At 38.5% G+C, this 14,672-nt stretch overlaps 1 protein-coding gene and 1 long non-coding RNA gene across 6 annotated transcripts in view; one reads left to right on the top strand and one right to left on the bottom strand.

Moving 5' to 3' along the window:
• Positions 1 to 5,475: 5,475 nt before the first annotated feature.
• Positions 5,476 to 14,672, bottom strand: part of DMXL2 (Dmx like 2) — a 132,333-nt gene continuing 123,136 nt past the window's right edge. For all 5 annotated transcript variants that reach the window (XM_031453059.2, XM_031453061.2, XM_031453060.2 and 2 more), the window contains 4 exons: positions 13,658 to 13,749; positions 12,939 to 12,991; positions 7,639 to 7,856; positions 5,476 to 6,919 (listed from right to left, as the gene is read on the bottom strand). In XM_031453059.2, coding sequence (XP_031308919.1) covers positions 6,710 to 6,919; positions 7,639 to 7,856; positions 12,939 to 12,991; positions 13,658 to 13,749 — 573 coding nt within the window. In that variant the 3' untranslated portion in view covers positions 5,476 to 6,709. The remainder of the gene's footprint in view (positions 6,920 to 7,638; positions 7,857 to 12,938; positions 12,992 to 13,657; positions 13,750 to 14,672) is intronic.
• LOC116153433 (uncharacterized) lies at positions 6,250 to 9,012 on the top strand. Its single transcript, XR_004137161.2, has 3 exons — positions 6,250 to 6,318; positions 7,791 to 7,929; positions 8,852 to 9,012. It is a non-coding gene; the product is annotated as an uncharacterized LOC116153433 (long non-coding RNA).

The raw sequence follows: 14,672 nt of genomic DNA, 5'->3' as shown, positions 1-14,672 counted from the left end.
TTTCCTTCTTGATTTTCTACCTAGATGATCTATCCATTGATGTAAGTAGGATATTAAAGTCCCCTACTATTATAGTATTGCTATCTTTTTCTTCCTTTTGGTCTGTTAATATTTGCTTTCTATATTTAAGTACTATAGCTAGGTACAAATGTTACATCCTCTTGTTGAACTGCCTTCTTTATCATTATGCAGTGGTCTTCTTTGTCTCTTATTACAGCGTTATTTTAAAGTCTGTTTTGTAGAGCTATCCTAGGTTTCTTTTAGTTTCCATTTGCATAGAGTATCTTTTTCCATCCCTTCAGTTTCTGTCTGTGTGTGTCCTTACATCTAAAATGAGTCTCTGAAAGGCAACATATACATGGATTTGGGTTTTATATTCCTTCAGTCACTCTGTGTCTTCTGATTGGAGACTATAGGCCATTTACATATAAAGTAATTATTGATAGGTAGGTACTTACTGTCATTTTGTTCATTGTTTTCTGGCCATTTTGTATTTCCTGTGTACATTTCTTTTGTGCTTTTTCTTTGTGCTTGATGAATTCTGTAGTGGTACGTATAGGTGCCTTTCTCTATTGTGTATTTACTATGGGTTTTTGCTTTGTGGTTACAATGAGGCTTACATATAACAACTTACATTTATAATGGTCTATTTTACATTGATAGCAACTTAAATTTGAGTGTATTCTAAAGCTCTAGATTTTTTACTCTCCTCCATCATTTTATGTTTTTGATGTCACATTTTATATTTTTTACCTTTGTATCCCTTAACTAATTATTTTAGTCACTTTAACTACTTTTAACCTTCATACAAGCTTTATAAAATTAATTCACTACTTTTATGATATTACTATATTCTAAATTTCACTATGTATTAACCTTTATCAGTAAGACTTATACTTTGATAGGGTTTCCTGTTACTAATTAGCACCATTTTCTTTTACCTTAAAGAAGTCCTTTCAACATTTCTTGTAAGGCGAGTCTGTGGTGATGAGCTCCGTTAGCTTTTGCTTATCTGCAACTCTATTTCTCCTTTAATTCTGAATGATAACTTGCAATCAAGAATACTCTACCCAGAAGAGTTATTTCCTTCAGAACTTTGAATATATTCTGCCACTCCCTGAAGGCCTGCAGAATTTCTGCTGAAAAATCAGCTCCTAGTACTATGGGAGTTCCCTTTTATACAAAGTTTCTTCTATTGCTGTTTTTAAGATTCTCTCCTTTTCTTTAGCTTTTGACATTTTAATTATAGTATGTCTTGTGGCCCTCCTTGGAGTCATCTAATTTAGAACCTTCTAGGCTTCTTGGACCTGGATATGTTTCCTTCTTCAGGTTTGGAAAGCTTTCAGCCATTATTTCTTCAAATAGGGTTTCTTCCCCCTTTATCTTTTCTTGGAACCTCCATAATGCAAATGTTGGTCTGCTTGATGTTGTCCCATAAGTTCCTTAAGCCATTTTAACTTTTTTTTTCCATTTTTCTTTTTTGCTCTGAGTTCCATTGCTATGTGATTGAGTTCATTGATCCTTTCTTTTGCTTCATATAATCTGCTATTGAACCCCTCTTGTGCATTTTTAAAGTCAATTATCGTATTCTTCAGCTCTGTGATTTCTATTTGGTACTTTAAAAAATGTTGTCTTCAAAGTTCTCACTGTGTTCATCCATTCTTCTCCCAAGTTCAGTGAGCATATTTATAACTGTTACTTTGAACTGTTTATCAGATAAACCACTTATCTACATTTCATTAGGGACTTTTTCTTAAGTTTTTATCTTGTTCTTTCATTTGGAATATATTCCTGTTTCTTCATTTTGCTTCACTTTCTGTGTTGGTTTCTATGCATTAGGTAAAGCAGCCACTTCTTCTGTTCTTGAAGTAGTAGCCTTGGGTAGGAGGTGAAACTTATGCTTCAGTCTTGCCTAGCTCTTAGTTGTCACGCAAACCATTATGATCGTCCAAGCAGCCTATTTTATTTTAAGCAGCTCCCACTAGTTGAGAGTGTGCAAAGACCCATCATTGTCCCAAAGGAGAGAATCTCAGCCAGCACCTAGATTCAGAATGCGTGGAAGTCAGATGCTCAGGTGGTAAGTTGGGATAATAATAACGCTTCCCTCTCAGGGATCACTGTCCTTCAATGCCTGATAGCCAATGTCCTGAACCACTGTTTATATATTTTGGCTTTTTTTTCCCCAGTTATTTTAAGTAAGAGGGTTAATCTAGAGACTTGCTGCTTTAGGAAGACTTGCTGATGGAGGAAGTCTTCTCCCCCGACCCCGCATTTGAAAGCACTCTTTCGGATCATTTAGGCTTAAAGTATCCTGTCCTAGATGAGTAAGTTGGGACAGTTTTGCTCTAGGGATTGGGATAATAAAGTCTCTCACAAGCTTATTTCCTCTAGCTCTTCATGTCAGTGTGCATATTCTGACGTCCCTTACTTTAGAGCAAAATGTGTGTATATATAGCTTAAGTTAAAGAATCCACCATGGCGTCCAAAGATCTACTGAATAAATATATGCCCAGGATATATTTCTGATGGACTTCATGGGAAGCTGTGTACAGGATTTAGATATCTGAAGGTCAATGCTTACAACATAATGTAGGGATAAGTGGGTGGGAAGACTGAAGTCAAAATAAATTTGAATACTTACACTACTGAGTTACATTTTTAAATTTCTCTAAGTCTCAACTTTTTTTAACCTGTAAAATAGGGATTAAAATTGTTTTTTATTTTTACTTATATTTTTAGGGGGGAGGTAATTAGGTTTATTTATTAATTTTAAACACCTTTATTGTGATATGGTTCCTGAACAGTAAACTACACTACTTCAGATATACAATTTGATGAATTTTGATGGATGTATATACCCATGAAACCACTACCACAATCAAGATAGCTAACATTCCCATCACTCCCCAAGAGATGCAAATTTCACGTTTTCAATTTACCCCTTCCCACTCCTATTACCCTTGGTAACCATAAGTTTGTTCTCTATGTCTGAGTCTATTTCTTTTTGTAGGTAAGTTCATTTGTGCCCCCTTTTTTAGATTCCACATATAAGTGATATCATATGGCATTTTTCTTTCTCTTTCTGGCTTATTTCACATAGAATGATGATCTCTAGGTCCATTCATGTTGCAGCAAATGACATCATTTTATTCTTTTTTGTGGCTGAGTAGTATTTGATTGTATAAACATACCACAACTCCTTTATCCAGCCATCTGTCGATGGACATTTAGGCTGTTTCCATGTTTTGGCTGTTGTAAATAGTGCTGCTTTGAACACTGGGGTGCTTGTGTCTTCTGAATTTTATTTTTCTCTGGATATATGCCCAGGAGTGGGATTGCTGGGTCATATGCTAAGTTTATTTTTAGTTTTTTGAGGACTCTCCATACTGTTTTCCATAATGGCTGCACCAAATTAAATTATCACCAGTAGTGTAGGAGGGTTCCCTTTTCTCCACAGCCTCTCCAGCATTTATCATTTGTAGACTTTATAATGATGGCCATACTGACTGGTGTGAGGTGATGCCTCATTGTAGTTTTGACTTGCATTTCTCTGATACTTAGTGATATTGAGCACTTTTTCATGTGCCTAATGATCATTTGTATGTCTTCATTGGAGAATTATTTGCTTAGGTCTTCTGCCCATTTTTGGATTGTGTTTGTTTTTTTAAGTTGTATGAGCTATTTATATATTCTGGAAATTAAACCTTTGTCAGTCGCATCATTTGCAAATGTTTTTTCCTATCATAGGTTGTTGTTTTGTTTTGCTTATGGTTTCCTTTGCTGTACAAAAGCTTTTAAGTTTGATTAAGTCTCATTTGTTAATTTTGTTTTTATTTCCATTGCCTGGGTAAACTGCCCTAGGAGAACACTGCTAAGATTTATGTCAGAGAATGTTTGCCTATGTTTTCTTCTAGGAGGTTTAAAGTGTCTTGTCTTAGATTTAAGTTTTAAAGCCATTCTGAGTTTATTTTTGTATATGATGTGAGGGAGTGTTCTAACTTCACTGATTTACATGCTGCTGTCCAGCTTTTCCAACACCACTTGAAGAGACTCTCTTTTCCCCATTGTATATTCTTGCCTCCTTTGTCAAAGATGAATTGACTGTAGGTCTGTGGGTTTATTTCTGGGCTCTCTATTCTGTTCCATTGATCCATATGTCTGTTTTTGTGCCAATACTACACTTTTGATTACTGTAGCTTTGTAGTAAAATTTTATATCTTTTAGAATATGTTTGAACTTACGTGACTCAAGCCTAAAGCAACTAGATATAGTTATGGGTTAATACACTTGAAAACCAGGGTAACCACAAATCAAAAACATAAAACAGGTTCACAAAAAGCAAAAAGAAGGAACTGAAGCATATAAATCAATATGAAATCATCAAACCACACAAGAAAAAAACCAAAATAAGAAGGGAACAAAGAACTACAAAATCAACTGGTAAACGAGGTTTAAAATGGTAATAAATACATACTTACTAATAATTACTTTAAATGTCAATGGACTAAATGTTCCAGTCAAAAAACAAAGTGGCAGAATGGGTAATAAAACAAGAGCCTACAAAAAGCTGCCTACAAAGGACCCACTTTAGGGCTAAAGACACACATAGATTGAAACTGAGGGGATGACATATTTCATGCAAATAGAAATAAAAAGCAAGCAAGGATAGCAATACTCATATCACACAAAGTAGACGTTAATACAATGAAAGCCATAAAGACAAAGGAAACAATATAATGATACAGGGATCAATACATGAAGATGTTATACTCATTAACATATATACACCCAGTATAGGAGCACCTAAATGTATAAAACAAATAGTAACAGACATAAAGAAACTGATGGGAATATAATAATAGTAGGAGACTGCAACACCCCACTGACATCAATGGACAGATCTTCCAGACAGAAAATATATACATATAAATTAATAACTTGGCTGTACACCTGAAACTAACACAATACTGTAAATCAACTATACTGAAAATTTTTTTAAGTCTATTATCTTGCAGAGTCTGACTGAATCAGCAGGTACTGTTTAATACAGACAATGCAACATACACAGGTTCCTGTATACAGAACTGTGATAAGTGTATGTACATGTTGATAATTTTTGCCAGAGGTGTACCGCTGTGTATTCAGGCATCCTCTCTCCTCCTCCTTCCCTCACCACTTCACATAAGCACCATTCCCAGCTTCTTCACCAGTGCTAGTACCAAAATCCACACTTGTTTCAGTAAACAAAAAGGCACAGTAAGGTTAGTTCTTGCCCAACTAAATCCCAACACTGCATGTACTCTGGTCACTGCTGTATCCCATTTCCTAGAATGGCTTCTGATACAGACAGTACCTGGACAATATTGGAAATGAATGAACTATCTTATAGCTTAAAAACTCTCTAATTGTCAAGCATTTTATCAAAATTATCTCAGCTGTTAAAAATGTTACAAAGAATGCCAGACCAAACTGAGGTAAAACTCTAACAAATAACATTTATTTTTCTTTTACATAAGTATTTCACAGCCCAAAACATTACACTGCCTTCAGAGAAAGGTGCTTTTATGCCATTATATTTTACTATTTACCACACAGGCAGGAAACATTCTCATTAACATGATGAGACAATTTGCTGGTAAACATTTAAACACACAGACATTGGTTTCAATATTTCAAGAACGTATTTTTGGTCAAAACCAAGGACATACATCAAAATATGATAACATTGGCTAATATTTTTCAAGCAAATAATATTTAACTGCATAGTTTGTACAATAGGCTGTGGTAATAAATAATATCACCAATCTCAATCAACTATGAACTGGCCACAAAAAGCCTAACATTCATCTTAATTAGGATATGAAATGCTCTATTCGTGTAGTTCCAACATAGCCTTAAAATGTTGGTGTTTAACCTTGAATACGTCAAAAGAAGTACTAAACTGGACTAAGAAAAGAAGTACTAACTGGGTATGTTTTGGTTAACTACAAATATGTCATGTCCACATATTACATTCCTAACATGAAGGCAAATATTTAAATAGAAAAACGAGCAGTCCAAAAAATGTGAATGTGCAAACGGTGAGGAAAACGTTGCATTTAAATCTGCACTCAGTTGCAAGTTACAGTACTAGCTCAGTATAAACACTAACGGGAAAAATGTTCAGCAGGAAAGAACGGCACGACTTCTCAGGGCAGAGAACTAGTCACTGCGCGCTGCTCCAAAGCTTAGCGTGTGTTTCTGGTGGCCCAGAGCTTCCAGCTCCTGATCACCATCCTTCCCTCAACAACGGAGACGGCGGGCATGCTTCAGCCAGCGGTAAGAATGGGAGGAAAAACCTGAATCAAGCAACACTTTCTTCCTTAATTTGGTATAAAGGTCCTTCTCATTATTATAACTTACTATTACGCTAACTTCTAACCGCAGTGTTTTCTGAATCAGGTTTGCTAAATGCTGTAAAGGATAACTCCCTTCATACGATACTAGGCTTTGTTTTATTTACGTCAGCATGATAAATGGTACATGCACAGTCATTCTAACGACCTGTATAGGCAACACTCAGCTTGCATCAGGTCCAGATTCTACACAGAGATTCTCTGTATTGTTTTCAATCTGTTAACAGCTGCTTGGAAAGCAGAAATGCCTAATAGATTCTACAGTGTGTTTTTTAATTGAAATGTTTATAAAAATAAAGCCCCAACCTTTAAGTCTATAGAATGTCAAGAATTCTATGAGGGATGTTAAAAGCACTGGGCAAGACCCTCGTTTTCAGCGTCCCGTCTGCCCCACAGGAGAAGATCCGGTTGCCCTGGGTGATGTCAATCTGCATGACTCCAGCCCCAAGGTTTCTGAATATGGACTGTTTAGCATGTTCATTTTTAAATGAATGAATTAAGCCATGGCCTGTCAATCTCCAAACCTAGTTTAAAGAAAAAAATGAAAACAAAAAGTGTAAGCCATTAAAAAGAGAGGGAAAGAGATTAGAAGTAAAAGCATGGCCTTCATGTCTGTTCCCCTGGACCAACTGATCTCATTAAAGCCACCTTTCCCACCCACTGCCTCTTTCCCAACTGGAAATAGTACCATTTACATGATTCATTTACTGCTTAGACGTTACTGTCCCTTCGCTCAAATTCCTCTCCTCACATCCTCTTGTTTCGTATCAACCCTATATACCCCATCTCTCATTTATATTGCCCCAGGGCCTCGCTTGTATTTAATTAAAAGACCAGAGCCACCTCACTTCCCTGGGGACCTCACCTCAACTATACAGTCAGCTACTGGAGGGATGGGGGGGAGGTTGTGTGGAGCCAAACTAATGTCACCCCAAAAAATCTATGCATTAATTAAACTTATGCACTTACTCACAACAGTGTTCCTTAACACTTTTTAATGACCTGAGAGTATGCTGAGTTTGACTATCACGTTTTCTAGCCCCTAACAGTTCAGAAAGAACCACAGGGAAGTAAGGGAGGAACAGTGTCGTGAGGCATTCAATGTCCCCACCCGGCCTCATTTCACGCCCTCACTCCCAGGAGTGTGGGGAGGTTTTGGTTTGGTTTCCCACCCCTCTGCCACCTGCCTCGACAGCAGATGGAGACAACACTTAGCACAGTCCCACCTCTTGCGCTGACTCACCTTTATGTTGCCTTCTGCGGAGCCCGTGGTGAAGTATTCCTCACAGGGGTCCAGAGCCAGCGCCTTAACAGCGGAGTCGTGGGCCTGGAACGTGTGAATTAGCTGTCTCTGCCTGATGTCAAAAATGCAGACAAATCCTTTCCTACCTCCAGATATGAGGAGCTGCTGTTTGGGCGCGTACTGAAGTACCGTGGCACCGTGATCATGGCAGGTGAAACCTGAGGAAGAAAAGCATCAAGAGTGAGGAGGGCACAGCTCAGTGCTACAGCACATGCTCAGCACATCCATGAAGTAAGTAAATAAAACTAAACTTAAGAAAAATAAACTTTAAAAAAGAAGAAAATAGTAAAGCTCGCTGTTAAAAAAAAAAAAAAAAAGTCAAGAGCTTTTCCCACTGTCTGTTTTGGCAATTCTGGTAACATTTAAATGCACATTTAAATGATACAGAAATTACTGTCACATTTTCCCTTCTAAGTTCTATAACCATATGATCAAAGTATTTTGAAACATAGCAAACGATGACAGAAAAAAGTTCTTACCCACAATCTCAAAATGAAAACATATAGGAAGTTTAAGTCCAAACTAAGTCCTACTGCCTCTTAAGAAGTATATAGATGTGAAAGTGGAGCGTAAGGTGCTCAGTGACACCCTCTCCTCATGGATGCCCTCTCTCAGGTCCTGCCCACACACAAAGCCTCATCAGAATTTCTCCACTAGGTAACAAACTCAGCTACACTCGTGAAAATGACCAGCTGCAAGTTAAGGAGTTACCCTTCCCAGGACTCATTCTAATATGATTAAAGCCTTAAACTAGTATGTGGCAAATCAAATCTTCAAGAGATGTTAATAATTATTTCCCAATTTAATTGCAAAATTCCATTTTTTTGGTGAATAACTACATCTTTAAAAATGTACATCAGCCTAATAAAAGACTGAGAAATCCACCCCTCATCCTCTCCCCCAAAACTGTCCACCTGGCTGTGTTTAACCAAACCTCACTGGTGCTTCGAGCACTCTTGGAAGCATTATGTGGAAGAGTGGTCTTTAGGACAGCAATCTAGAAAACACTGTCTTAAAAGGAATAGTATTTAAATGGAATTGTTCATATTTTTAACTCATATGGTTAACTTTTACTTTATGGTTAGGTTTAATTAGGTAAAATAATGATCTTATTTCTATTGAGCTCAATAAATACTTTGCACCTGATTTCCAGTCAAGATGGCAGAGTGGTAGGACCACGAGCTCACCTCTCCTCGCAAATACAACAAAACCACAACTGACTGCGAGATAACCATCAAAAAAAAAGACTAGACCTAGCAGAAAAGATCTTCTGCAACTGGAAACATAAAGAGGGAACCACAGCCAGAAGGTAGGACGGGCGTGCTCACGATAATAATTGGGCCCCATACCCCTAGGGTGGGCGACCCACAAGCTGAAGAATAGTTTAGTTGCAGGGGCCCTTCCATAGGAGTGAAAGGTCTGAGCCCCACGTCAGGCTCCCCAGCCCAAGGTTCCAACACTGTGGGAAGGAGGAGACCCCAGGACATCTGGTTTTGAAGGCCAGGGCTGCTTGGCTCTGAGGAGCCCCACGGGATTGGGGGAAACAGACTCCATTTGCTTGAGAAGCGTACACAGAAACTTATGTGCACCAGCAGTGATTTCATAGGAAACTGGGCCAGACCTGCCTGCTGGTTTCCTGGGGACGTGGGGGACAGCTGCGGCTCACCCTGGGGACCTAAAAGCTAGTGGCAGACATTCAGGAGTGTTCATCTCCATGAGCTTTCCTGGAGGCTGACATCTTAAATGGACCATTAGCACCAAGACCTAGCCCCACCCAACAGCCTGGAGGGAAGCCTCAGGCCAAACAACATACAGGGTGGGAACACAGCCCCACCCATCAGCAGACTTCCTAAGCCACAAAGCCCTCTAGACACAGCCCTACCCACCAGAGGTCCAGGACCAAGCCTCACCCAGCGGTGCGCAGGCACTGGCTCCTCCTGCCAAGAAACCTGCATAAGCCTCTAGTCCAGCCTCATCCAGCAGGGGCAGATACTAGAAACAAGAAAACAATAACCCCAAAGCCTGTGGAAGGAATCCACATAACTGGCCAGACTCTCCACTGGGACAGGCTGGACCCTCGCCCTTGGGTGACAACTGCTGGGATGCATAGGATGTCTCCCATAGAGGCCACCTCTCCAGGGTCAAGAAACATAACTAACTTAACCTAAAAATAAAAAGAGATAGACAATACAAGGCAGCAAAGGAATATCTCCCAGGCCAAGGCACAAGATAAAATCCCAGAAGTAAGTGATGAGGAGATTGCCTTTCTCAGATAGACTCCCTGTCTGAGAAATAGTTTAAAGAAATGATGGCCAAGATGTTCAGAGAACTCGAGAGGAGTACAGATGCACAGAGTGAAGTTTTTAGCCAAGAGTTAGAAAATACAAAGAATACCCAGAGTTGAAGAATAAAATCACTGAAATGAGTAACACACTAGAAGGAACCAAGAATAGACTAAATGAGGCAGAAAAACAGATCAGTGAGCTAGAAAATAGATTAGTGGAAATCACTACTTCAGAACAGAAAAAAGAAAAAAGAATAAAAAGGAATGAGGATAGTTTAAGAGAACTCTGGGACAACATGAAGTGCACTAATATTCACATTACAGGCATCCCAGAAAGAGAAGAGAGAAAGAATCTGAGAAAAATTTTGGAGAGATAATCACTGAAAACTTCCCCAACTTGGGAAAGAAACAGTCACCCAAGTCCTGAAAGTGCAGAGAGTACCACACAGAATCAACCCAAAGAGGAACACACCAAGGCACATAGTCATCAAACTGACAAAAATTAAGGAAAAGGAGAAAATATTAAAATTACCAAGAGAAAAGCAACAAATAATATACAAGGGAACTCCCACAGGATTATCAGCTGATTTTTCAGCACAAACTCTACAGGCCAGAAGGGAGTGGCACGATGTATGTAAAGTGATGATGGGGGAAACTTATAACCAAGGATACTCTATCCAGCAAGGCTCTCGTTCAGACTTAATGGAGAAATCAAAAGCTTCACAGATAAACAAAAGCTAAAAGATTTCAGCACCACCAAGCCAGCTTTGCAACAAATGTTAAGGGACCTTCTCTAGTCATCAAACCATAAGAAAAGAGAAAAAAAAAGAAGAAGGGGGGGAGGGGGGAAAGAGACCTATGAAAGATTGCTTTGGCTGTTTTGGGTCTTTTGTGGTCCCTTATAAATTTTGGAATTGTTTGTTCTAGTTCTGTGAGGAATATTGTGAGTATTTTGATGGGGTTTGTGTTGGATCTGTGTATTGCTTTGGGGAGTGTTGCCACATTGATAGTGTTGATTCTTCCGGTCCAAGAGTACAAGAAATCTTTCCATTTCTTTGTGTCATGTCGGTTTTCGGAGGATAGGTAACCTCCTTGGTTAAGTTTATTTCTAGGTATTTTGTTGTTTTTGATGAAATGGAAATGTCTCTGCTAGTTATAAAATTCTGGTTTTTGAGGTGGAAAAAAAAAGTGAATGAGGGGCTGCAAATGGCAAAATATCCTTCTTTTTTATAGGTGAGTTGTATTCCATTACATATATGTATACTGCATCTTGTTTATCTATTTCAACTACTGATGTGCACTTAGGATGTTTCTATATCTTGGCAATTGTAAATAATGTTGCTGTTAATAGCAGGGTGTATGAATCTTTCTGAATTAATTCTTATTTTGTGGTTGGCTTTATTCCTTTGATAACTATGTGAGTTTAAAAAGCTAAAGTTCTAAACCTTCTTAGAAACAATGAACAGTACATATATGTAAATTTTAAAATATACGTGCAGTAAAAAAAAAAAAAAAGGAAAAGAAAAGAAATGAGCTATCAAGCCATGAGAGACATGGAAGACATATTACTAAATGAAAGAAGCCGTCTGAAAAGGCTACAGACCATACAATTCCAAACAAATGACATTCTGGAAAAGGCACAGCTACAGAAACAATAAAAACATCATGGTTTCCAGGGGTTTGGGGAGAGGGAGGGAGGGAGGAATGAGTAGATGGAGCACAAGGGGTTTTTAGGCAATGAAATTATTCTCTATGATACTATAGTGGTGGCTATGTGTCACTACGCATTTGTCAAAACCCACAGAATGTACATCATCAAGAGTGAACCCTAATGTAAACTATGGATTTTGGTTGATAATAATGTGCTCATGTTGGTTCACTGACTATACCAAATATGCCACAGTGAGGAGGGATGTTGAGGGTAGGGGAGTATGTATGTGTGGGTGGGGAGGGCTATGTGGGAACTCTGTATTTTCTGCTCAATTCTGCTATGAACCTGAAACTGCTCTAAAAAAGCCTATTAATTAAAAATAGACTTACCATATGATCCAGCAATCCCACTCCTGGGCATAGATCCAGAAGGAACCCTACATCATAAAGACACCTGCACCCCAATGTTCATAGCAGCACTATTTACAGTAGCCAAGACACAGAAGTAGCCTAAATGTCCATCGACAGATGACTGGATAAAGAAGTTGTGGTATATTTATATAATGGAATACTATTCAGCCATAAAAATGACAACATAATGCCATTTACAGCAACATGGATGTCCCTGGAGAATGTCATTCTAAGTGAAATAAGCCAGAAAGAGAAAGAAAAATACCATATATCACTCATACGTGGAATCTTAAAAAAAAATGACAAATGAACTTAAATATAAAACAGAAACAGACTCACAGACAGAATACAAACTTGTGGTTGCCAAGGGATGACGTAGGTGGGAAGGGAAAGACTGGAAGTTCGAGATTTGTAGATACTGACAGGTATATGTAGAATAGATAAACAAGATTATACTGTATAGCACAGGGAAATATATACAAGATCTTGTAGTAGCTCACAGGGAAAAGGAATATATGTACATTCATATATGACTGAAAAATTGTGCTGTACACCAGGAATTGACACATTGTAAACCAACTGTAACTCAACTAAAAAAAAAATACTTTGCACCTAATTCGTTACACAGCCCTGTTAGTAGCCCCACTCTCCACACGATGTTTTCTGCATAGGAGACAACACCAAGGTCATTCCAGCTAGCCCGATTCCTATGACCATACATACTCACCTCAGCAAGGTGGCCAGATATTCTAGTTAACTCTTAGAATTGTATTCATTCTAAGTATTTCTCCATTTTTAACCCGTGAAAAAGCATTCACTGGATTTACTGGTTTAAGTAACTCCAGGAAAGCATTCTGTCACAGTGCACTGAAAATTGCAGATTTAACTCACTTACCATGAATGAGGCTGTTTCCAGGGGATATTAACGTGTCCCAGAGGCATACATTTCTAATAAATAGCAACAGAAATACATCATAAACAACTGTGCTAAGTCATCACTAGGGGTACACTTGTCACCTCCAGTATCTTTACTTACTCAGTCTCACATCTGTTTGTTCACTCACATTTATAGAGCAGTGATTCTCAACTAGGATGAAGGTAGATGCTGGGACAGGGATGTATCTCTTCCCAGAAGTTTATCCTTTTCAAACTACACGCTTGTGTCTCGCATGAGCCCACCTGACTCTGCCCCACCTCATCCCCCAGCCGTGCCTCTTCCATGACCACTCCAGCGAGACACGATTTCCTGAGTAGAAGAGGTGCTTCTCTACCCCCGCGGCAACCACTGCAGGGAAATGAGGGGCGTTGCTCATGGGCACGTGTTGCCAAGGAAACAAGGTGAGGCAAAGAAAATGTTGAGCATGATGCTCAAAACCTGACAGTATTGACAGCAATAAAAAATACCTTTAACATAAAAATTCCACATGCTTATTAATAGATTACATTAGGAGGAATTTTGGTCTTTTTGGTAAGGAAAACTCTTGAAGAATTACGTAACAAAGTTTTTGTATTCCTGCCGTGGAAAACCTCGACCAAACAGAAATCCACTCCATTGAGCAAGAATACCTTTCTGCCTAAAATATGCTTATTTCTTTTTTGCTTCTGTCAACCTACCTGTTGTCATTGGACTGTCCAGATGTGGCAACTAGACTTGAAGAGGTAACAAATGCAAAGTCACTCGTGGCTTTAGTGTGGCACTGCCAACTCTACGGAAACAAAGTACAGCTCATGTTAGCTCAAAGTCCAGCAAAATGTGGTAGAGTACACACACAGCTCTGCCACTCATATACTCCATGCATGAGCAAAGAGCACTTTTTTACAAATCTAGAATAAAGAATAAGTGGTAAGAGTATTAGCTATCATCTGTGTATTATTTGGCTAATACCCAACAATTTTTTAAAAATAGAAGATTTGGTAAAAACATGGAATGAAAGGTTATGTTTTTTAGATTATGTAACAAAGGAATAAAATATCAAGTACAGGAACTTAACCAAGCAATTTAGTTCTATTAAGGGCTCAGACAACTTTTCTGCTAATTATCTAAAATATATTTAATAAGCTTTAAATAATATTAAATCATAATATTCAACCACTACCCGAAGAGGAAATGCTCATACTTGCCCATCTAGTCTTAGACGTGAAGGACTCCAGTCAAATTAACTTTGTCATCTAAAATACAAGTATCCACCAGCTTCCTTACCACCTCTGTGCGCCCTGCCCTCATCCCAGGTGAAGAGCAATTAAAAAAACAAGGTCAAAAGCGGTCCAGCAGACAATCCACAGGTTTAAGGCTGCCCAGAACAGCACCTGAGGATGCTCCAGCACTATGGGGAGTCACCTACTGGGACAGGCATGACTTTCCCTCTGGGATCAGGATGAATAGAAATTTGGAGGTGAGGACCCAGAAGGAGGATGTCAGGCAGTTTACAATAAAATAGACATTTTTCTGTTTGGAATTATCATGGTATAGATATGGCTGAAGGCAAAAGGACACGTTGAAGATTATTTCCATTTCTGTAAAAACTTTATGATCCAGTCTATAGTGTACTAATTTAAGAGAAATATCTGGTGTCATATGCATAATTAAGAACACGTACACAGTCTAGAAAAGAAAATTAAGATCGGAAGT

Source organism: Camelus dromedarius, chromosome 5 (genome assembly GCF_036321535.1).
Source record: "Camelus dromedarius isolate mCamDro1 chromosome 5, mCamDro1.pat, whole genome shotgun sequence".
Taxonomy (NCBI): Eukaryota; Metazoa; Chordata; class Mammalia; order Artiodactyla; family Camelidae; genus Camelus; species Camelus dromedarius.
Note: the sequence above shows the minus strand (reverse complement) of the source record. Positions and strands in the feature narration are given on the sequence as shown.